This window comes from Equus caballus, chromosome 16, assembly GCF_041296265.1.
Source record: "Equus caballus isolate H_3958 breed thoroughbred chromosome 16, TB-T2T, whole genome shotgun sequence".
NCBI classification, from domain to species: Eukaryota; Metazoa; Chordata; class Mammalia; order Perissodactyla; family Equidae; genus Equus; species Equus caballus.
This window is the reverse complement of record NC_091699.1, coordinates 52130048-52155002: the sequence shown is the minus strand read 5'-3', so window position 1 is coordinate 52155002 and position 24955 is coordinate 52130048. Positions and strand designations below refer to the sequence as shown.

Genomic DNA, 24955 nt, shown 5'->3' with positions numbered 1-24955 from the left:
CAAACCGAAAGGGCTGACCCTGCTGAGAGTGTCCTTCTGAGTCATCTGGGGAATCTCTACATCCTTTAGCACCCCTGGGCTGACATGGCCAGACGGGCGTGGCGCCTCTCAGTGACACAGAGCCTGCAGACGCTGTGTTGGGCCAGGATTCTTGGGAGTTGAGTGTGGGGCTTGGAAAACCTTGAGCAGACTCTGGTCCCCTTGGGTTACTCAGTGGTTTAGCGGGTGAGGTGGGGTGCAGTGGGGATTCTGACATGGAGGTCCCCAGACCCTAACTCCAGGTGCAGCATTCACCTCTACATGTGTCTCTGTCGGTTCTCTTTCCAGCCCCCAGCCCACGTGGCCACCAAGCCTCTGGAGGGACTCTTCTATTAACAAAGAAATCCTTCTGCTGTGCTGTTGGGCACTTGGATAAAGCGATCTTCCGTTACTTAACCTGGTCACTGGACAGTATGAGGCTTAATTTGAGGGAGTCATTAACACAAGAGGGAGTGCAGGGGGCTAGGATCGAGATACCAGCTCCCCTCTATCTTCCCTAAACCTCCTTCCATAGGCTTGCCCTTTGCCCTTCTCTGCCATGGGAGTTTCAGGAGCTTCTGTCCCTGACCAAGCCGGCCAGTGGGATTGTTCATGGCCTACAGCTGACCAAGGCATCGGGCCTGACCGGTGCCCTCGCTGACTCAGTAACTGTTGAGTACTCTCCTATCTGGGCATGGTGCTTGATGCTGTGGGGGTGACGGAAAGGAAGGAGATGAAGATGAATGCAACATGGTCCCTGCCCTTGAGGGAATAATACTGTTCCAGGAAGTATAAATTATTCCTGAGTAACTGATTAAAGAGGAGCCACAGGGGAATCTCTGGGCAGGGGGAGGGTTGGAGCAGGAAGGTGGGTGGAGGGAAGGCGGGCTGGGAGGTTTTCTGTGAGGCAGGGGGCACTCCAGGGAAGGAGCCCTGTCATCTCCGGATGTAGGGTATGGGGTGAGTGCGGTGGACTGCCCAGCCTGAGCTCAGTCTGTCCACTCAAGGAGGGACTAGGACATGCCCCTGGGGCCCGTGTCCAGGCTCTTTGCTGACCCAGCACGGGCAGCGTAAGCTGCAGTGGGACTGTGGACTCCTCCCTCTGCCAGCTGCCTTGGCCTGGCAGTCTTGCCCAGCTTTGTACCACAGATCCACTAATTGTGGTTTTAGGCCATCCATGACCTCTTCCCCCACCCCATTACTCCGGTGGAGTTTGCTCTTTGCTCAAAGCGCTCCGTGAGCACTGTGGGAGGGCTGGGGACACTTGAGCTGAGGGCAGCAGCTCATCCGGTGGAAGGGGGTGGGTTGGAACGACACATTGGCTCAGACAGGTCTGAGCACTGGCCTCGGAGCAGACTAAGAAGTATCCAGACATCAGGCCGTGCGGCAACCTCTCAGAACATCTGCTGGCTCGAGCCCTCTTGAAAAGCCACAGTACCAGATGATGCTGGATCTCCCAGTAGGGCAGCTCAACTCCAACTCTGGTCTGAGTACCTTTATCACTTGTCTCATGTCTCAGTGGGATGAAAGATGACGCTACTCTCAGTGTCGTAGTGTTCACTTTATTTAAATCTTGAGGTTAAAACATTTCCAAATGGCGCAGCAGACGTTATAAAGAAATACGTTTTGGGATACAAGTTTCTCACTCTCACTGTGCAGTGGGGTGCTGGCATTTGATGTGCTTCCAGGTAATTCTTTGGCAGATAGGAATGAAATGGGTTCCCAGACCCACTCTCCCCCAAGGACGAGAGAACTGAGGCTTTGTCAGTTAAAGTGCAGCTCGCTGGAAGCCGCTGGCCGAGGCTGGGTGCCACCAGAGGCAGGAGCGTCCCCACTAACACTCGTCTACGGTTCTCAAAGGAAGTCTTTTCACCAGAGACGCCTCCCCAAATTTAAAGATATACTTTATTATTTTAAAAAAGTGCTTAAGAGGGAAAAGGTATTATTTAGTCTTTCCTGTTTCCTTGAAGAATCACAAAATGAGAAAAACCTACCCCAGGTTCCACTACAAAGTGCCTGTTGGGTGAGTGTGCTGTAAACATGAATGGCTGACTCAGCAGGCCCTGTGCAGGGCGACCCTCGGTTCTAAGCATCGCAAACGGCTTCTCTGCCTTATCCTCAGCCCCTTTGAGCCAAGGACGGGATTCTCCCAGGGAGAGTTACCAAGGTGGGCTTTTAAATGCGGAACGCGTATAAAATTCTATCAGTGGACGCCTAACCAGTATCATAAAACACAGACTCTGAGATATCATCCCCAAACGGAGATTTCCTTTCATATGAGTCTGGAATGGCTTTACCAGTGTAGGTGGGTGACAACTGAAAAATTTCAAAAAAACCATCCCCTTTAGAGTTATATTATGTGGTTTTTCATTTCTACTTTCCAAACTCTGTGGGGTTTTTCAGTTCCAGCTTCCTGCTTGAGAATTTCTTTCCCTGCTCTGGGTCCAGTTGACCCCAAGTCCAGTGGGCTCCAGCCAGGAGCGCTCTGCGGAGCACACTCATGCCCAGCGCCCTTCCTTCCTGTGGGTGAGTGTGCCTCACAGAGGCCGTCTTCTCGGTGAGGCTGACTGGTGGCTTCCGAGGGAGAAGTACACAAGGCAGTCGGGAGCAATACTAAACGGTAAGTGTTATTCAGAGAGCTGGGCCACCATGGGGCTGCTGGGTGTTTTTGTTTTTGTTTTTTTTTTTAAATAGTGATCTGAGATCCCAAAGATGTTTCCTTCTTGTTAACTCCTAGTGCAATGTCTAGCAGACAGTGGCTGGGGCTACCACCTTCAAGACCTGTTCTTCATTGTCATTTGCATTTTTTTAAAGTATCCCAACCTCCAAACCTCAGCAAAGTTGGGGACCTGTTTAAAATAAGAATACAGCTATTTATACAAGCCAAACTTGAATAGGCAGAGATGTTCTCTTGCTGCACAGCGCACAGCAAACTCGAGCTCACACAGCAAAGTAACGAAGGACGAGAGTCCATCCAGCACAAAAAATAAAACTGCTACGGAGTCAGAATGTGACCGCCGGGGGACTGGGCATCCTCTGAACACAGCAAAGGCCTTTCTGCACAACTGCAGTCAACGTTCAAGGGGGTGCACACCACAAGAGGCCCCGGCTCTCCTGGAGGAGTGGCTCGGGGTTGCCTTATAAGAGCCAAGTGGTTTTCAAGACGCAGATGGTCCCCTGCAGGGCTGAGTGCAGAGGCACAGAACGCGTCTCAGATGGAGCGCCCCAGGCCTTTCACAGGAAGCACATTACCCACCAAACGCTGGTTCTAGCGCAGAGGACAGCGCGGCAGAGTCCCCACAGTCTCCCGGGAAAGCCACGCCTCAAAACGAGATTCCAGACCCCCCCGGGTTCTCCTTTAATTGTTAGTTTCTTTCATGTGGTGTACCAGCCACTTCTGATTATTCTTTCCAAGGGGGTGGGTGGATTCCAAGGCAGGATAATTTGCTCTGGAACGATCTTTAGGCTGTGTGGCACCCCTGTGAGAATAAGCACGAGGCTAGGAAGAGCCTCTGGGGGCCTGGCCATTTTGTTTTGGTCCTGAGCACGGTCAGGGCCTCGGCCAGCAGGAGACGATAGAGAGCCTGGGGGCTGCCTGCCGGAGGAGGCTGCTCCAAGGAAAGAGAGCAAGAGGCCGGACTTTTCTCTGGGCTGACTTCTCTGGAAGGATCGGTTCACCATTCCCCATGCCCTGCTTAAACTGAAAGGAAGTGCCTGAGTCTCCTGTTTAAATGATAGGTCTGAGTCCAATGCAGAAGTCATCTCCTCTTAACCCAGCCCCACAAGAATCCTCTGCTGGTGCATGGTGGGTGTGGGGTCTGTGCTGAACTTGGCTTGGGGTCCCTGACCTATTTTCAAGCTCTCAAAACCAGTCAGACCAGGCTTGTGGATGACAGAATGAAGCCTCAAGGTGGTATGATGACTAGGTCACCAGGCTAGCTGGAGGACCGGCTGGACCTAGCACTCAGATCCTCAGACACTCTGCCCAGCGCTCTCCCTCAGCCCTGGCCAAAGTGGGCCACTTCGTGAGATGCTCTGCTCACCTGTGGAAGTACCTGGGCCCTGATGGCAGGTGGCTGGCCTCTGTGAACAAGGCACAAGGAGGCCATCAAAGGTGGGCTCTCTGTAGTGGGAGAAGAAAAGTGCCACAGAGAACAGGAAGATTATTTCCTTCTTGTCCAGGAAAAGGAAACAGGATTCATCTGCCCAAGGGGAGATGGCTCCTGGGTGTCAGGTACAGGCTGAGGAGCAGGAAGTGGGCAAACGCAGTGCTGGGGAATCTCGCAGGTGGAAGTGGGGACCAAGCAGCGAACAAAGAGCAGATCCATGACTTATCCCTGTTTACACTTGAGTTACCGAAGACTTGTTAAGAGTGTCCTAATGTTTGAAAGTGGTTCTTACCCTGATTATGATCATTGGTAAACACATCTGCAGGTGAGGCAGAAGCTCTTAGGTATGTAAACCAAGACAGGTGTCAGCCGAGGAGTGAGACCGAAAGGCCACGGCGCAGCCTGCTTGTTGGTCACGGCATCAGGTCAGCCAGCACGTGGGCTCGGCCGGCTGTGCACAGGCGGCCACTGCAGGCCCTCAGCACGCTGGGCTCTGCTTCCTGGATTAGGCTCAGTTCTGATTCTCAGGGTGATGTGAGCTGTTGAGAGGCCTGGGAGAAAGGCTTTGCTTGAGACTTGCCCAGAGGGAAGGGCTGGGAGGAAAGGGCAGTTAGAGGCCCCTCCGAAGTTGCTGATTTCTGGAGCAGCCCCAAACCTCCTGGGGCAGGAAGGGACAGGAGCACAACAGGAAGAGGCTGGCTGGGATGCTGGGATGGCCCCTGGTGACGTGACTCTCACGATGGCCCTGTGGCCTCCTTTTCCTGGGAGGACCTGTGGGTCTCACAGGGTCTGGCCAGGGCACCCTGCCTCATGGTCACCCAGGATGCCTGGCCCTGGGCTGGGCGGCATGGGGCATCTCTCTCCAGGGGCAGCAGTCGGGACCCCTCTGGCCTGGGAAACTCTCCCGAGGAGGCCTGTGACCAATGGTGCCCCCAGGAGAGGCTGAGGGTCTCCTGAGTGTTTAAACCTTTGGCAGAGTGTCCCTTTGGGTGTGAGGACAGTCGGGTCCCTAACCAAGGGAAACGTTGCTTGAGCCCTTAAGAGCCACGGGGGCTAGGAGTGCTGGTGCACAGTGCTGGGTAGTGCTGGGTACACGGTGCTCGGACAATGCCGCTCTGAGGAGCAGCCCGAGGGCCTGTCTCTCAGAGTTACATAGTTGATCCGCTTCAGAGCGGCTGCTTTTTTTAGTGCTTTATGTGACAGGTGAGGAAGAGTAGTGTTTCCTGTGGATAAAGTGAAACTATTAAAATCCAGGTGCTTGAGGCTACGGGAAGTCACTTCCATCGTAGATCACAGGCCGGTCAACCGTCAAATGATAAAATACTTTCTTGGAGACAAACCTGAGGAAACAGAAATAAAAAAGGAGGGTGTTACCCTGAGAGCTGAAAGCCCGAGGGGCAGCAGTGGCTGTTGGGGCCTCTGCGGTGGCTGTGATGACCTGCTCGGATGTGGGCGTCGGCAGGCATGGGGAGCCTTCTGGGGAGAGCTCTGCTCAGAGGCCTGGGCCCCTCACAGAGTGCGGGGACTCTTCCAGGCCTCCTAACCCCCATTTCCTGTCTGTCCAGCAGAGTTCTCTCCCTGAAAAGGGTCAGGCCATCTTGGGCATCGCCATGGACTTTCGTGGGGCTTGGGTGCAGAAATGCCCATTTGGCCCCATGCTGTGAACTAGCCCTCCTCACCTTGCTGCTTTGAAGTGGCCCGGGAGTCTCGGGGGTCTGGGTGGTCTGGATTGCACGGGGGGAGTGGATGGAGCCGGCATTGAGAGGACATACACGGTGGAGGGGAGTACGGATTCCAATCTGACTAGGCATCTAAATCCGTTTTGCCATCCATGTTTTGAAAATCTCGAGTAGGCCCCTGAGATGACCTCAGTGGGCTAAGGCCAGGGTCTGTCACTGCACCTGGCTACGTCTACTGACAACTGGGGGCTGGCTCAGGACTGCGTCTGCCCTCAATATGCCTCTCCTCAGCCTCTCCACAACCTGCAGGGGGGCTCAGCGAGGTAGTGGCCGTGCTTGCTGCCACCACAGAGGAAACAGACGCTGCACTAAGGACCACAGAGAGAAAGCACAGCCTGTGCCGACTGACCCCCACCTGCTCTCCTAACCACTGCCCCCTCCTGCTGCCCCGGAGAGGCCAGGGCACACGTCCCCCTGGAAGGGCTCTGAAGGCAGCTCTCTGGACATGCGGGGCCTGTGCCCACGAGTCCTGTTCACTCACGGTGTCTTCACATTCACGGGGCTGTGTGGGGGGGCAGGAGAGGGGAAGGTGGGAAGCCCATCCTCCTAACCTCTCCTTTGGTGGACACCCCTGACCACAAGCCCTGGGAGGTCAAGGCCTGGAGGTGGTGAGGGGGTGGCACAGCTTTCTCCTAGAGAGTCCTATTGAGTGATTCTTCTAAAAGCCCTGTGGGCTGGGAAGGATACTCATGTTGGAGAGTGTGGCCACTAGCTCAGGGCCCCACTCAGAGAGGATGTGGCTGGGTGCTCATAAAAGAGGCAGCCCCCATTAAGGGCTTATGCTGAAGCCAGAGGACATAAACGGGACAGTGACCAGCAACCTTAACCACCTCTGTCTCACGTCTCCACGACGGAGGGCCCCTGGCTCACGGGAGATGCTCAGTCAACGTTGGTCCTCTCTCCCACTTCCTTCCTTGGCCACCCCTCCAGCCTCATCTCCCTACATTCCCATCCTCCCACCCCTCAAGCCTGACACTCCTGGACCTGTATCTGGTGCTCTGATACAGTGCTTCCAACAGATGGCACTCGCTGCTCCTGCTCCCATGAAAAGAAGGCCCCGAAGCTTCGCCTCACAGTTCTAGTCCTGTTTCTCTCAAGATCTAGCCTTCAATCCTTCATTTCCCTCCCATCTGTCCACCCACGCATTCATCCATCCATCCAAGCCTCCCACTATATTTACAGGGCCCTTCTTCGGGACGGGCAGCGGGAATCTGGACATCACAGAGGCAGGAGAGCATGCCGGTTAAGAGGCCAGAGCCTGGAGCTGGGCCATCTGGGTTCAAATCTGGCTCCACCACCAGCTGTGTGACTTGGGAGTGTCACTCTTTTACCCCTCTGGTCCTCAGTCCCTCAGCAGTAACATGAGGAGAAAGACAGTCCCTGCTGCATGGGGACGCTGTGGGGCTTAAGTGAGTCAATAAGAGTGGAGGGCTGAGAACACTCCTAACATGGTGTGGTAAGATTGTAAGTATTAGCCTGTGTGTTGTAAAATCTATAATAGACACTGGAACACTATAGTATAGGGGTCTAAAAGCAAAGAGCTATTAATAATAAATTACTGATAATTAAATAATTTCTTTTACAGGTGGATTCATCTGGATGCTGATGAATGAGGTGGCCCCTACCTGGAAAAGGTGTTGTCGAAGATGAGCATGTAGATGCCTGGTGTGCGGACCTTGAGCTGGCCCTGGATGTTCTCCTTGTGGGAATTGCATCGGGTTGTAGGAATGAGGACCTGGGAGGAAAAGCAGATAAGAATAAATGTCACGGAAGCTGAGACGGCCCCCTGGATCCTCTGGGCAGGCCCTTCATTTCTGGGGAGGAAACTGAGGCCCAGGGAGGCCGAGCGCCCTGTCAGAGGTCACAGCCGGGCAGGTTTGGGGCTGGGATCAGTGCCCGGGAGCGTGGGGTGTCTTCCATATGCCCTGGTTTGTTGATAACTTGTGGTAGTGGGGAGGCCATGAGTATGAGTTTCACCCAGAATCATGAACTGGTCAGCACCCCAAAAGAGTGGTCCCCCAGCCTCTTCTGACCATGGCCAGTGCCAGAATGCTCCACCACCTGGAAGGGCAGTCCCTTCCAGCTTCAGGAAGCTGGGGCTTCTTCTAGGTGAAGTCCCCCCTATCCAGCTGTTTCCTGTTGGCCCTAGTGCTGCCCTCGGGGGTCTCACAGGACAGGCCAAGCCCTCCTTCCACATCTTTCAAGTGCTCTGTGAAGCTCCTGGACCCGCTCTCCTCCAGGCTGAACACCCCTGGCTCCACCTGTGGCTTCTCACTTGGTCCCACCGCAGGCTCCCTCTCCTGGCTGCGCCCCAGCGGGTCCACGTGCCCCAGAGACCTTTCATCTGTCCAAGTCTGAGCCTCAGCCTTCTGTTCACGCTCTGCCTTCCCTGAGAATGAGCACTTGGTCCCAGGACATGTTCTAAGGGCCTCTGTGTCACAGGACACATCTAAGCAGATGGTGTGTGCTGGACAGGGCCAGGGCTGGGGGTCTTTGGATGGCCAACCTCTTCTCCATGAGGGCAAAGTCTTCAACCTGCCGAGCAGCTAAGACACATTTTAAAACTGAAGATAAGATAGGAAATAAGGAAACAGGAAGTAAGACAGAGCCAACCAAAATTAAAAAAAATTTTTTAGAAGGGACAAGCACCTAGAGGGTCTAGTCTCATAAAGCATTGCTAAGCCTTCCCTTAGGACGGACTACACGTAATGGTTACACAGATCAGAGGCTTTAGACCATGGTGACATCTTTGCAACTCTGAGTTCCTAGTGGGTGAGCTGCCCCACAAGTGACCATTTTTATTCTGTACAAAATTAAATGTTGCTCTTTTTTCAGAAATCTAATTTGTTAAATTCAGTCTTTATTTTTTCCTATTAGACATTCTTCACTCTGTACAAAATGACTGAATCTAAAATAACTATAAAGATGTCATTACTTTTTCAACTCAAACTTGAATATAGCTGTATGTTTCCTGAAACCCTACATGTTGGCCACAAAGTTCCCAAAGTGAAGTAAGTTCCCACAAAAGGCTCTGCCTTCAAGGGCCTTGTGGTTTAATGGAGGCAACAGACAAGAAAACACCCAATTACAATGGGTGAGAGTGCCACAGGGGGAGAACCAGGGAGAGACCATCCCAGGCCCTGGGGGAGAGGGAGGAGGGGCGGAATGTCGGAAGACTTCCTGGAAGAGGGGACGCCGAGCTTGGACAATTTAGCTAGTGAGAGCGGGGTCTGGTTGTTCCAGGCAGTGGGGACAACATATTCAAAGGCATGGGAGAATGGCTAAGATTTACTCTCTAGACAAACAATCAAAAACAGACAAAATACACAAAACAACAGTTTTCAAGACACTGGACATCAGGCAACAAAGGACAGTGATCTCTGAGAGAATAAGGTGAGCCCAGCTTACCACTTTGAGAGGAAAAGGAACAACAACCAGATGGGACAAATAAAAGACAAATAGTAAGATGACAGATTCAAACCTAACCTAATCAATAATCACATTAAATGTAAATAGTCTAAACATCCCAATTAAAAGGTAGAGATTATCAGGTTGGATAAAAGCAAGACTCAAGCCCATCATGTCTACAAGAAATGCAATTTAAATATAAGGATACAAATAGGTTAAAAGTAGAAAGATATAAAAAGATATACCATGGCAGCACTGTCAAAAGAAAGCTGGATCGACTATATTAATATCAAAGTAGATTTTATATCAAAGAACATGGCCAGGTATAATGTCATAATGCTAAACATGTCAATTCATCAAGAGGACGTAACAATCCTAAACATTTATGCTCCTAGGGACAGAGCTTCAAAATACATGAAACCAAAACTGGTAGAACTATAAGGAGAAATAGCTAAGTTTACAATTATAGTTGGTTATTTCAGTATCCCTTGATAATGGATGGAATAAGTAGACAGGAACTCAATAAGGAAATAGAAGACTTGAACAACACTATCAACTAACTTGGTCGAACTGATATTTACAGAACACTCCACCCAACAACAGCAGAACTCACGTTCTTTTCGAGTGTACTTGGAACATTCACCAGGGTAGGTCATACTCTAGGCTTAAAAAAAATAACTTACACTTAAAAGGATTCAAGTTATACAAAGCGTGTTTTCTGACAATGGAATTAAATTAGAAATAAAGAGCAGATCTCTGGAAAATCTTAAAATATTTGGAAACTAAATAACACACTTCCTAATAACACGTGGGTCAAAGAGAATCAAAAGGGAGATCCCAAAGGCGTGGGAGAGAGCAAGTGGAGTGTTTCTGACACCACAGGACATTTGCTCTGGCTGGAAGCTGGTAGTGGTAAGGGAGTAGGTTGAGCCCAGGACAAGCCTGGAGCAGACAAAGATGCACGAGGACCTACTATGTGTGGGCTCTGTGGCAGCAACTTCTGCACATGTTATCTCACTAAGTTCCATCAATGTTCTATAATGTTCTAATTCTGAATATTAGAGTGGCTGAATTGGGTCCATTTTTGTGGTCCACAACCTAAAGATTCTGAGCCTGGCCTAAGACACTCCAGCAGGCACAAGCAGGAAAGGGGTGCTGGAGAGGAAGTCTTGCTGTTTATACAGGGACACCTGTGTGCCCCGCACCTCAGACCTTCACTTTACTGTCTTGACTACAAAGCAAAATCAAGAGCTCACTAAGGCAGGTCCTCTGAAGAGGATATGTTTAAAATAAGACTCTTCATTTCTTTAAAACATTCTGTTCTACAGACTTTTTGTTCATTCCAGCCACTGTTTTTCTACCATGGTCAAAGTCTGTACAATTCTCTCATTATTTTAAATAAATCACAACATCCAGGGGAGATTAACAAAGGCTCTGGTGTCAAAGCTCGTGCAGCCGAGGTGATGGGGAGATGACTGGGCTCTCCGGTACAAACCTGAGAGAGACGGGTCTCTGCTGCGTGAGCTCTGCGGCGTCTCCCATCAGCCTCCCGTGCTCGGGCGGCCAGGCCCTGATTTATGTGACGGGTCTGCAAACAGTCCAAGCTAGTTTTACTGATCTCTTGACGGACTCCAGTGGCCTGGACCCTGGTACAAAAATGGGTTCTAGGGGCTGGCCCTGTGGCCGAGTAGTTAAGTTCGCACGCTCTGCTGCAGGCAGCCCAATGTTTCGTTGGTTCGAATCCTGGGCGCGGACATGGCACTGCTCATCAAACCATGCTGAAGCGGCGTCCCACATGCCACAACTAGAAGGACCCACAACGAAGAATATACAACTAGGTACTGGGGGGCTTTGGGGAGAAAAAGGAAAAAAATAAAATCTTAAAAAAAAAAAAAGGGTTCTATGCTAAATGGAAAAAGCCAGTCACCAAAGGCCACATACTGTATGATTCCACTCCCATGAAATGTCCAGAACAGGCAAATCCATAAAGACAGAAGTGGGTTGGTGGTTGCTGGGGTAGAGGTTGCGGAATGACTGCTAGTGGGTAGAGGGTTTGTTTTTGGGATGATGAAAATGATCTGAAACTAGATGGTGGTAATGGTTGTGCAACTCTGTGAATATACTAAAAACCAGTGAATTGTACACTTTAAATGGGTGAATTATATGGTATGTGAATTATATCTCGATAAAGCCATTTAAAAAATAAAAAGTCAAGGATCCTTGCTCCTGGTCCTGGTTCCTCCCATGACTCTCCCTGTGGCCCCCGGCAGGATGTCAAGCTTCTCTGGCTAAAGCTGGGTCCTCTGCCCAGAGAGAGGGCAGGGCCTGGGTCTTGTTCTCTGCTTTGTCCCCAGCCTTCAGGCCAGCAGTCTGCATGTGGGTAGCCTCAAGTCCTTGATTTACTGTTTCTTTCATCAAGTGCCTTCCCAAATTCATAACCTCGCATTTCAGCGTCAAGGCATGACCCTGATGGAGGAAGTCACTTTGGAGAGAGGGTGGCCTAGGTGCCACTAGAGATGGGGCTGGCCTTCTGCTCTGCTGTTCCCTCTGCCTGGATGCTTCTCCTCTAACCCATGCTCCCTGCTCCTCCCAACTGCTTCTCCTGGTTTGGCCCGGGGGTGTCCTTCCCTGATTGCTACCCTGGAGGCTGGGTTAGGTGCCATTCCTAGGTGCCCCACAGTGCCTGCCCACCCCCATCATGACACGTACCACCTGCAATCACAGTCTAATTACTAGGGTCTCTCTCTGATTACACAGCAAGCTCCTCAAGGGCAGCTCCCATGTTGTACCTTCTCTCTCTATCCCCACTGGGCCTTACAGGCCCAGTATATAGCAGAAACTCAATAAAGGGTTGTGAACTGATGGCAATTAGGCAACACAGTTCCTGTGTCCATACCTCCATAGCACAGAACCTAAGAGCTGCCACTTGCACTGTGTCCTGATGTTTCCTATAAGGCCCACGCTGCTCAGGGTCTCACATGGGGAGTCCATGGGATAGAGGCTGAGGATGTGTGCCTGGACACAGGTTCCCCGGGCTGACATCTGCCCGGGGGACCTCAGGCAGAAATAACAGCTGCCCTCCACAGCTGGCTGGCGACAGAGGGCCTGTGAAGGCAGAGGAACACCTGAGCACCCTTCTCACTCACCCTATAGATGGGCTCCTTCTGCCCCCTGGTGTCCACTGTGGGAAAGACAATGGTAGTCACAACCTCCAGAGGACCACGGTGGAAGCCAGAGATGAGGAAGGCTCCCCAGAGTCCCTGAGCTCCTGATTCCTGGCGGGAACCACGCAGGTCTCCCAGGGCCATGAGGGTTTGGTAGGTGAGTGACTGAGCAAGGGGAGAGGTGGGGACACCAGATTTAGTCACCTCCCTCCCTGCCGCAAACACCCACCAGAGTGGGTCTTCTACTGTGGGCAGGCGCAGTGCTAAGTGCCTGGTGAGCCTTGGGAATATGAAGGTGAACAGCAAGGGTGCTGGTGCTAAGTTCGTGGCAGTGCAGCTGTTTGTCAGAGCAGAGCTGACAAGCACACTGGTTAAGCTGCTGCTCAACTAACTGCCAGGCAAGACACTCTGCATCTCAGTTTCCTCATCTGCAAACCGGGACTCAGCCAGCCCCAAAGAGTGAGACGACCCCTCCCTGTGCTCAGTGGGCAGGGCTGAGCCTGAAGCCACTCTCAGACCCAAGCCCCTGGACCCCCGGGGTGGCGCTTTGGAATCTCAGGAAGGAAGGCTCTGAAGCTCTGTACGTGGCGTGGCTGCAAGCCCCCGAAAGGAAAGAGGGGCAGAGCAGTTTTTAAATAATAACCAACACGAGACTCTAACAAACAAGGCCAACTCAGGGGGGCTAGGATGAGATCTTGGGAGTGAGCTTGAAGAGGACAGAAATGACAGTCTCTACAGAGAGCAGGTACAGCAGGGCGGGGATGGCAGGAGTGCACACGTTCCTCCATGTGGATGCGGGGACAGGAGCAGCAAACTGCTGTGTGTCCATGGCGACACAGGGCCTCGAGCCTGGCTCCCCTTCCGCTCTGTGCCTTCCCCACCGCTCACCGTGAGCCCCGGAGCATGCCGCTGGACCCCACGCAAGAGGGACTAATGGATGTTACTGCAAAGACTTCACACAAGTCTTGTTTCACACGACTTCAAATTTCTCTTCTCTATCTTGATTCTTGCCATTCTTAGAAAATGGAGATTTTTGCAACTATATTAACACCCTAGGATCCACTTTAAGCTCCAGTCCTGCATGCCTGACTGTCCTCGCCATTCCTTCCATGCCCTGTGGAGATCCAGGCATGGAATTCAGACCCTCTCCCTCTTGCTTGCCCCATACTGAATCAGCCACCCACGAGTCCTGTTCACTTTCTTGGGCTCTGGCTTCCATCCCATCCTTTCTACTCTGACTTCCATCCCGTTGAACTAGACCAGTGGCTCTTGACCCTGGCTGCTCACTGGAATCCCCTAGGGTTGCCTGGGTCCCAACCTAGAGACTCTGATTTTGTGGCCTGGGGTGTGGCTCCCCAGGGGTTTGAAAAAGCTCCCCAGGCATTTCTAATGTGCAACGTTGAGAACTATGGTCCAGGCCATCACCAATGTTCCATACTTAGATGTCTTAGGAGTTTATGAACTGGTTTCTGCCACCCAGATTTCAAGCCCAACCACCCAAGTGACACAATGGCTGTGTGTCTCTATTGACATTTTTGAGGCGAGATGCTGAACACCCTCAGCTAATAAGTAGAGGCAGAGACCTGGGTCACCGCCTCCCATGAGGACCCATCCACGAGGACCCTGCACAGCTGTTAAAACCGATCCTGATCCTTAAACTGAGTCACACATCTGTACTCCTCTAAGCGTCCCTCACCCATCTATCCCCAGGTCAGACTGAAGCTGTCTGCCACAGGAGTGACCTTCAGACACTTGAAGACAGCGCTCCTGAACCTCCAGGTCTTTCCTTCCCCAAGCTGGACAAGCCCAGGCGCTTTGCCTGCTCTGCATGACACAACCTGGAGGGCTTTCCCATCCTGGCTTCTCTCCATGTCCCTCTCACAGCCGGGGCCCAGAACGTTCCAGGGAAGGCCCGCCAAGCAGAAGGCAGGGCTGCCACGGCTGTGCTCTAGGAAAGCTCTGCCCAAGAACCCTGATGTGTGAGCAGGGGGCCTGTGGCAGGGAGCAGCCTTACCTTACACTGATCCAGGGGTGTGTCCTCCGCCTCCCGGAAGACCACGCTGAAGGAGATACTCTTGGGGTCGGAGGAGAAGACCCAGCTGATGGTGAGGCCTGCCTCAGTCACGGTGATGGGGATGAGGCTGTAGGTGCCGGACCTCACAAACAGCTCCCTGTTGCCCTCCCCGAAGCTGGCGATCTCTTCCACTGTGAGGGGTAATTTTATCCTAAAATGCATAAGTGAGAGGAACCTGATCAAATGGGCAAAGTGTCTGAGTCCACTGGCCACGTCGCCTGGGGCTCAGAGGTGGCCAGAGACCCTGGAGGCTCTTGGGAGGACAAACCCTGGGTAACCTTGACCAACGTGCTTAATGATGGGAGAAAACTTGATGTGCAGCTCATGCCAGAAATGCTTTCTGAGCACTTACTATGTGCTTGGCATAGTTCCAAGCACTGGGACACAGAGGCCAAAAAGACAGAGGACAAATCTCACCTGTGGGGAGCTGGTATGGTAGCCGCAGGCCCACCAGAGCTGAGAGGGCGGCCTGAGCTGGCCCGGCCTCCCCACGCACAAGCAGCGAAAGCGGAGGCCTCAGTGGTCTGAGCCCTCCTGGGGCCGGCCTGCGGCTCGGGCATCCCCTCTCCCTCCCTGTTCTTTCCGGCTCCCTGCCTCTCTGCCTAACCAGCACCAGCAGAGCGCACGGTAGAAACCTCCTGCCCTTTTAGTTCCTCTTCTCAGGGGAAACCTGGGCCCGCTGCAAGACTCCTGGAGGGCGCCCTCGTCTTCTCTTAAATGCAAACACCCCAGCCTCTACAATGCCGGAGCGGCAGGACAGCCTTGGGGAGACAGGCTTCCCGTGGCTGCGCCCTTGGGTGAGCAGGAGGCTCTTCCTAAGTTGAAAGGGTTTAAGGACAGTGGGTCCTCTGTGGGACCAAGCGTGACATGGAGCCTGTGAGGCGTGGAGCCAGAGGGACTGGGTTCTGGGACCTGCCTCGCCTCTCACCTGCCACAGGGCTAGCCCTCCCTTAGGCCCATTTCCTCATCTGCAGGGGAGGACACCCAGGCCCGCCTCCCGACTGCTGTGAGGACCACGTGGGAGGATGGACCGCTTGTGCGCAGGGAAGTCTCCAGACGCTGCCCGTCTTGACGGAGACCCTCTCGCACGTGCAGCCCCACAGGCAGCACGTAGGCTGGGGCCCGAGGACGTGGCCTCCAGTGCAGAGCTGCGACTAGCCGTGCAGTGGCCTGGGGCGAATCTCGTCTCCTCAACTGTGAAAAGGGAAAGTGGCGGCCACTAGGCGCCAGGCCCTCTGCTCACCAACTTCGTGTGGTATCATGGTGGCTACGTGAGGACACAGGATGCTCCCCTTTTACACACGAGGGAGCTAAGATTCAAAAAGATTAAGAAACTTGGTCCAGGTCCACACAGGCCTGATTCAAAGCCACTACCTTTCTACTATACCAGACTGCCTTTAAAGGAGAAAATATATTACTCTCCCTTTTAACACAGGGGTGGAAACTAAAACTCTGAGAGGTTAGGTAACTTGCCCAAGACTGCACAGCAAGTAGGTGGTGGAGCCGAGAGTTCTGTCTGCCTCCAAAGCTGTGGAGATGGATGGACATACTCCCCAAAGCTTTGCTAATGAGACTACTCAATGATTAAAAACCAAAATGCTCTAAAGAACAGCTCTCAGTCATTCACCTTCATGAAAATTTAATTCTATGTCACATTTTTCCAGGTGTTGATTTAAGCTTTATTTCTAATTATAGTACAAAAGTTGTTCAATATTTATAATTTGCAAGAATCTGAGAGTAGGTAGAAGGGTCCATGTTAGAAAAGAAGGCTTTCCTGTAACATGGGAATCTTACTGCGTTACCACGTATGCAGTCACTTACTCTGACAGAATGCCCCACTGATGCTGGGTCACTTTATAACTTTATTTCCAGAATTCCCTGCTTGCACCCAGTTATTGGATCATGACTTTAGTCTTTTTTACCTTCCTAGAACTCATCTGTTCAGCGAGAGGACAATACTCAGTTTCCCCAAAGGAGACACTAAAAAGAAATCAAGGGTTTGCTATCTCTGCTCAAATATAATCTTAAATAAAAGAAGTCTATTGTCTATAGGACTCCCATCATAAACGTAAATTCTACTGGTCTCCCTACTTCTGCCCTTGTCCCTCCATAGTCATTCTCCACATGGCAACCAGAGTGATCCCGTTTCAGATGCAGATTAGATCAAATCACTCTACTTTTCCAAACCTCATTTTTGGGCTCCTATTTCCCTCAGATTAAAAAACAAAGTCTTCACAATGGCCAGCAAGGCCTGATGTGATGTGGACCTTAGTTCCCTCTCTGATGCGGTCTCCCTTGCTCTCTGTTTCAGCCACACTGGCCCTTTCCCTGTTCCTTGAACATGCCAGGCACCATGCTGCCCCAGGATCTTTGTACTGACTGTTGCCTCTGCCTGAAGGGTGTTCTCTCATATAGCTGCATGGTAATTCCTTCAAGTCTTACCTTCTAAGTTTCACTCTATTTAAAATTGCAAATCCTCCTCCCTATCTGACTTGTTTCTTTTTCATAGTAAGCACCACCTTGTAACATACTATATAATTTATTTATTTACTTATGTTTATTGCCTGTCAACCCCTGCTGGAACATAAACTGAAGATGAGGGCAGGGATCTTTGTTTTGTTCACTGATGTACTCTAAGGATCTAGAACAGTACCTGGCACATAATAGGTGATAAATAAATATCTATGCATGAGTGATTGAATTTATGCAATGACTGCTATGCAATTACGCAGCCATTGGACACAACACTGGAGAAAAAGAGAGAGATAGGAAAATATTCATGCGATATTAAGTTTAAAAAGAATGTGAAACATGATGTAGAATATGTGTTTATGCTGAACAATTATACATATATGTCTAAAAAAGACTGGAAGGCTATATACCAAAGTGGTTTGATTATCTCTATTTTCCTAATTTTCTACAATGAAAATATATTGTTCTTACAATAGGAAAACAAAACAAAGTTATTTTCAAACAAGAAGAACCCAGGGCACAGGGACGAGGGAGGGCTGACTATAAAGGGGCGTGGGGACATGTTTGGGGTGACGGGACTGTTCTATGTCTTCACTGTGGTCGCACAGGGGCACATGTGACCCCTCTTCTGGACCTAGGCTTCCCCTTCGGCAGAACTGGGGAGCGGAGCTGGCTGGGCTTTGAGGTGTCTGCAATCGCATAAGCCACGGCTGAGCTGGGCGTGGGGCCCGGCAGGATGACCGGTGACTACACTGCGCATTTATCAAAATCCCAGCACTGTGCACTATAGCAGGGGACTTTCATGGCACATAAATTATACCTAACAAAAAAGCACACTGAAAGCTACCCTTGGTGCCCAGTTAGAGCCTCGGGGCGCACTCCAGCTCTGGCCCAGGAAAGACCGGGACTCCTGCTCTGCGGCTCCTCCCCAAATCCGACACCCGGGGAAGTCCCGCCCGGCCCCGTCACTTACATCAGCTCTCCGGACTTCAGCAAGCAGATTTCAGCATCCTGCCCCAAGGACATGTCTTCAGTGTCCTCAGGGGTGAGCGAGTTTGACGTGGCGTCCCTGAAACATCGCAAATGAGAACACAGCCAGTTAGCTATCAGCACACAGGGTCCCACATCCAGAGGCCTGTGGTCTTAAGAGTCAAGCAGCCAACCTCAGAACTTGCGGAATCCTTCAATCACGGAAGCTGGGATAGAGGCCCGGGCAGGCTGTGGGTGGAGGGCCACAGGGGCTTTGCCAAGGATGCAGGACGGGGAGAAGACAACAGGGCTGCAGCGATTTCCTGACGTCTTCCTGGCTAGTGTGGGGAGGGGGTGATCTTAACACAAGTGGACACCCTCCTACCCTACGCCAGCAGCTACTGCCACATGCCAAGTTCGCAGCCACAGGTCCTGCCTCCTCAGTGCCGGTCTGTGACAGGATGAGCCTGCTCTGGCCCATTGCTGGGGAGCAAGAACAGGCAGCCAAAGCTGATGGGGCAGGAAGTGGTGGGGGCCAAGAGGGAGGCCATGGGACAGAGCCACGTATGAAGCAGGCAGACCAGAGCTACATCTCCTTTTTCCCTCACAACCCGTATCAGCTGTGCAGAGAACCAGCAGCGGGAGCCACCTGGCAGTACAGCCACACTGTGCTTCCTAAAGCGTGCTCCGTGGAACACCAGTGCCAGCTGAGGGGAGGACCACACACCCTCCCTCTCTTTCTCAGAGAGTCACAGTATACTTAAACAGTAAACTAAAGGCTCTGACAAGTCCTGCAGTAAAGACATGTAGTAACTTTTAACTCTAGCGTTCCTTTATCTGACCTTGGAATATTTTAACCTACTGAACTGCGGATCCTTGAAATGTTTTGGTTGATTACAGCCTCCACTGCACCCACCTTCACTGATGGGGACACAGAGGCTCAAGCAGTTCCTGAGAGGCAGGGCCAGAATCAGACACCTTGACTCCAACTCAGTGCTCCTCCTGCTGGCCCCATGCCCAGCTTGGCTGGTGGCCTATACAATCTTAGGGACCTCGATGCCCAACCAGCTCTGTCCCCAATTCTGCCAAAGAGGAAACCTCGGTCCAGAAAAGAAAAACACTTCTCCTGTAGGAAGGCGTCGGTGAGGGGCTCCCGCCCAGCTCTGCCTCTGCCTCAAATGCTGCACCCCTTCTCAACAGCCCTCGAGGGCTCCCCCCCCTGTCTCTGGGGTGAGGCCAACAGGCCCCAAACTGCCCCCCCAGTTCTGGCTCCCTCCACACACCCCCCACCTGCACCCCTGGGCTCTCACTAGCCTGGCCCCGGGCATATTCGCTCACCCTGCCCTTGCATGAACTCTGTCCTGCCCTACCCCCACCTTGCCTACTGTTGTGGGTGTCCTGAGATGTCACCCAGGCCCATGCTGGGTCAGGCACCGCGAAGGATGCACGCAGTGGGCCTGCGCCCTGCCCCACAGTGCTCTCCATCTGAGATGGGAATATACAGCTGGGCCCGGCTGGAAGGAGGAGGTCTCAGCATACACAGCAACACACGTGAGGGCAGCAGCCGGCAGCAAGCACCCAGACCACGTGCGAGACAACCCTCCTCCACCCAGAGTGCAGTCAGGACTCGTGCTGGGAAACTGGTGTGCTTGGCTGAGTGCGGTCTGGGCTGTGGCCCGGTGTGTCGCCCATGGCCGTACAGGGAGAAGGCTCTGCAGCTTTCCCGCGAACTAAGAGACCCTGAATCCCAGAGCTCAGGACCTAACATAATCTCTCTGATATCAGAAATACAAAAGAGAGCACAGCGGCCAAGCCCTAAAGCTCCTGGAGCTTCTGCCTGGAGGTGACCCCCATCACCTCTGCTGGGAAGTGGTTTTCACCACACTGCCCCTCACATTTCACAGCCACTTCAGTCCCATGGCCAAGTACACTATGGTGGGGGCAGGGATGCTCATCCTTCCACAAATGCACAGATGGATGACCGCCCACGGGAGGTAGAGGGCGGCAGACACAGCCTCCCACAGTCTCCGTCCTGCCTCGGGGGCCTGAGGCTCCTGCCCTGGGCAGGTCCACCTGGGGCACCCGGTGCCCTCCACGTGGATGCAGGAAGGAGCGGCTCAGAGTCGGCAAAATTCAGGGAGTCTCGCCTAAGCTTGTCCTGGCTGTCACTTTACTGTGGGGGCAGGAAGATCCCTGCCACACACGGTGCACCCGCAGCCACAGCACTGCACCGAGTCTGACAGAGCCAATGGGCAGCTTCGTCCCAGGGGCTTCTATCAGGTGGCATCTGTGGCCCACCTCACCTTCCATGCTCCCCCATTCCATCCACACTCCTCCCCTCACCCGTCTGTCACAGCCCTGGTCACACTGGGCCTTACTTCTCTGCTTTCGGGTCTTATCTCCCACTAGAGCAAGAGTCCCTTGAAAGCAGGGGCTGAGCAGAGCTTTCCCTGCCACACAGGACGGCGCGCAGCAGGTCAGCCCCTGCCATCTGCAAGGACCAGAGACTGAAGGCTACTTGGTAGGAAGTGGACCTAACCTACTTATTAGGGTGTAAACCCAGGATAAACGGGCAGAGGGAATGCTGACAAAGTCCAGAAAGAACCAGGGATAGATTCTCGAAAGAGGAAGACCCTGAGTCACACACGGTGCGGCTGATGCTGGGTTAGCAGACCCACGCCCAAGGACGGACTGCAGCCACCTTCAGCTCTCACAGGATTTTCTCGGGCACAAAAGCCGACTGTTTACCGCAACCCACAGAGGCTCTCTGTGCTGGAGGACATGCACCGCACAGGGAGAGGCCCCTGGCTCCTGGGAGATCCCTAGGCTCGAGGGCTGGCTCCACCCAGACAGCCTGGACGCCACGCCTGCTCACCACCAGGCCCTGCAGCCACTCTCTGCCATTCAGGCCCCATTGCCTGGCCTCGTCAGGCTACGGCTGGAGGGCTGAGCCCACTGGGCATGGGAATTTGCCCTCAGGGTGCTGCTGCAGGCAGTGGTGGTGGGTGCTGACACGGGAAGCCCCCAGGTACCTGGCTAGGGCCGCCTGTGCACAGTCCGCGTCAGCCCGTGACAGGTTGGGAAACCTGTCTTCCCAAACATCCTGTCCTTTGGGGGCTGTGCGCCCCGAGCCCCGAACAGTGGGGCTCTCTCTAGCTGGGCTCCTGAGGGCAGGAGAGGTGGTATGGCTCTTGAGGGGACTCATCACTCCAAGGTGGTTCCAGTCTTGGCTTTCTGACCGACTATGCGACCCTGGGCAGCCCTTTCTTCCTCTGAGACCCAAGTTTTCTCTTCTCTAAATGGGAGAGAGATGGAACCAGAGGGACTCCAGGTTCTGCGGGCTTGAAGAAGCCGTAAGTTTCAAAGGCCTCAGAGAAGGCACTTTACAGATCCCACCGGCTGGGAAAGAGGTGGGCTCATTCTGGTGGGCAGCTCCCTGCCCTCCACCTTCTCCACTTTCCCAGGGAAGGTGCAGCAAAAACGTGTCCTGAAATGTCTGCTGTCACCAAGGGCAAGCCTTGTCACTTGTTGCTCCTTTTCCTTCCTGGCACCCCCCACCTCTGACCTCCCTGCCCAACACCTCCTTGTTGCTCTTCCAATCCCCGGCTTCCAGATGCCCCACTCCTCACCCTGGGACAAACAGGATCACACAATGTCAGTGCGAGAAGCAGCCCCAGAGACCAGCTAGCCCACCCTGCCCCCTTGACAGCCGGGGAGGCAGGGGTCCAGGGGAAAGGAGATGGGCCCAAGGCCACTTAGGCCTGGCTCATTTCATTTGCTTTCATCCTTGTCCAAAGTGCAAACACCATAAAGGAGAAAGACAAATAGCATATGATGAAACAAAGCCTGAAAACCATAGTTGGTTCTCTCAATTCTCCTGCATTTAGGATGGAAGGTATACTAATCTATGATTCCTTCTCTTTCTCCCTCTCCCTCCACCTCCTGTGACCCCCTCGGTGACAGACAGCCCTGATCACCTGCAAGTAGCTGATTCCTAGGGTGGGTCCCCCAGGCCCATGCCAGTCCTGGAGGAGGCCCTGTAGGAAGGAGCTGAGCAAGGTGGGGGGGGGGCGGGGCACAGGTAGGTGATGCCGGCTCAAAGGTAGTGATCGGGGCATAGAGTTTTCTCTTCAGTGGCTTTTCAAACTATGGGTCATGGCCCATTTAGGGGGTTGTGAATCAATTTAGTAAGTGAGGACCAACATTAAAAGAAACAGAATGGAAAACACCAACGTTATATTGCATGTTGTGAAGGTGCTAGTTCATGAGGCTCTTGTTCTGACTTTACATCTACACACGCACACACCTGGGGAGTGATGTAAAACGGATTTCTTACTGTGGGATGCAGCAGAAAATGTTCAAGCAACTCTGCCAGAGGATTTTAAAAAGTTTGAGAATGTCAGGGTAACAAAATCAAGGCCATGAGGGGGCACCCTATCTCCTACCAGAGCCACTTCCTTTTGTTGCCAGTGAGGTGTTTTTCTCAGAAAAGATGTGAGACAAACTCACTGCCCACAAGTGACCTTTCTCCTCTCCTTGCTCTGGCTGTGAGAGCCTACTGCTAGCTACGGTGACCTCGCATGGCTGATGGCCTGTCACCCTTTCCTGCTCAGTTTCCATCCCTGAGCCTGTGGTCAATGGGTCAGTAGGTCAGCCGAGCAGAACCTGCCTGGAGGCCCGCACATTCTGTCAACTTGCTCCACCCTCTGGGGGTGGTCACCTTGGCATCCTGGGCACCTGCCCTGCACACAGCCTATGCTCAATCAAGATCTAGGCTATGTGCCACAGACTAAGGTGGTTTTCTGTCCCAAATGCCCCCAATAGACGAGATGACTAAAGCTCCGCGTTAGAACCAGGTGAAGAATAAAGTGGTGACCATGGACAAAGTGGATGCTGGGGAACTCCCTGGCAATGCAGTCCCGGGGTCCATGCCTGCCTGGATGAGGGGTCATGGGTAGGGTCCCTCCAGCTTGGTCTCTACAGCTGGAATCTACAGTTTTTTCCTCTCACAAATCAAAATGCCTTAGCCTTTTCCATTTAATCTGTACAACTTCGATGCTGCAGACTGCCCAGGGGACAGATTCTCTGGCTATTTAGACTGGCTGAGGGAGGAGGCGATGCCTAGAAAGCCCCTTTGGCCTGAGAGTCTTGCTGACACTTCCTCAGAGGGCTCCATCTACGCCTCTGCCTTGCTAAGCCCAGCACAGGGAGAAGCGCTGCTCTGCCCAATTGCCAGGGTGCAGAGTCCCCCAGGTCAGCCTCTATCTGTAAACAGTCTCCTGAGGTCTAGAGAGGACTTTGGTTTACAACTGCACTGTTAATACATTATACGCTAACCTTACGTAGCTATTTAAACTGAAATTCATCAAAATTAAAAAAAACAAAATTTGGCTCCTTGGTTGCGCTAGCCACACTTCAAGTCAACAGTCGCATGGGCTGCTGGCCACTGTGTTGGACAGTGCAGATGCCGGACACGCTCGTTGTCACAGAAGGTGCCACTGGACAGCACGGCTTTGGAAGGCTGGGCTGAGCCATGCTGGGGGCCACAGTCACTGTGGGATCTGGGGGCATGTTAAAATTTTACTATTAAAAGTAAATTCCTAGTAGTTTTTCTTTTAGTTATTGCCTTCCTTTTTGCCTAGAAAACAAGTGAAGGAGGACACTTCTGGTAGTTTGGTTTCTGATAACTGGGTAAGTAAGGTCTGACCACATGCAAACCCACATGCCCATCCTCTAACACTGGGCACTGCTGAGCAAGCCACACCCAAATCGCTTGCAGCCTTCCAAGTATGCAACTTCTCTGAGGATTTTTTCACTCCTCCACAGGCCCTGTCAGCCACCAGTGCCCTGCAGTTAGACTCTCCTGGGTCTAACTGCCTCGTCCCTGGGTCCTGGAACTGACATCCCAATGAGGGCTCTGGCCTGAGAACGTCAGGTATTCAGGAAAAGTGAGCGGGTCAGCAGTCTAACTTCCAAGATAAATCTGCGCTAGGCATGGTTGCCACTTCCCTTTTATTCTTCCCCCAATTCTATTTAGAAAATGTCTAAATTTTCCAGGGGAAATCCAAGACATATGATTGGGTACCCGCCCTTAGGAAATTTAGTTTTGTTTCAAAGAAAAGTAGTGCCCTTAGAACAATGAACACTACAAACTGGAAGATAACAAAAGGCAGTTGTAAAGTGGTTGAAATAAAATTCTGTCCCCCAAATTATGAGTGGCCCCATTCCTCCAATTTAGTTGCAAGTATTCCATTGGAGAACTTTGCACTAGAGAATGGTTATGACAAATGCTCTCATGCTCTCTCAAATACACATTTAAGCCTCTCCCTGCAAGCACGCACGTGCACGCGGTCATGGAGGGCATCAGGTTGAGGCCTGTTTCTCCCCACAGAGCACAAATGATCGCTAAGAGAGATGAGCAGAGCTGAGCAAGTGTGTTTGACAAGGCTCAGGCTGTTCGAACTCCGCCTCATGAGCTGGTCCCAAACAACATGGTTGGCTTGTCCCTAGGAAAAGCTCATCTCTCAAAGCTTAAAGATTCCAAAATGTCAGGCTGGCTCACACTACAGGGATGTCTTGCCCCAAAAGGTCTCTTTCAGAAGAATGGGTGCTTGGGCCCATATGCCCTTCAGTATTTGGGTCAGCCTGTTCATTTGTTCATTCGTCCACTGGTCCCTGTATCCATCCACCCACCCATATGCCCACCCACCCATCTAGAGGTACATATTCTATATAGCCTCATGGTTCCTCCCCTCAGGGAACACCTCATCCCTTTGTACCAGTTTGGTGGAAAGGATAGTTTGAACTAGTTCACTCAAAAAAGACTTGACAATCCACTAGAGGTCTTCAGATCTTTCACCAGGGCCCCTGGGATAGCTCCATACTCAGAAACAGTAGTACAGGGAGTACGGGCTTTGCAGTCAGACAGATCCTGGGTGAATCCTGGGGACACCTGTGTTCTCAGACAAGCGAGTTAATCTCTCTAACCTTCCACTTCCTGCT

General features: G+C 52.4%; 1 protein-coding gene across 3 annotated transcripts in view; it reads right to left on the bottom strand.

Annotated features, from left to right (window-relative positions):
- Window positions 1–1564: 1564 nt before the first annotated feature.
- FYCO1 (FYVE and coiled-coil domain autophagy adaptor 1) overlaps window positions 1565–24955 on the bottom strand; it is an 85681-nt gene continuing 62290 nt past the window's right edge. For all 3 annotated transcript variants that reach the window (XM_001500658.6, XM_070238903.1, XM_005600759.4), the window contains 4 exons: window positions 17958–18053; window positions 14453–14663; window positions 7492–7601; window positions 1565–5467 (listed from right to left, as the gene is read on the bottom strand). In XM_001500658.6, the coding sequence (XP_001500708.3) occupies window positions 5392–5467; window positions 7492–7601; window positions 14453–14663; window positions 17958–18053 (493 nt within the window). In that variant the 3' untranslated portion in view covers window positions 1565–5391. The remainder of the gene's footprint in view (window positions 5468–7491; window positions 7602–14452; window positions 14664–17957; window positions 18054–24955) is intronic.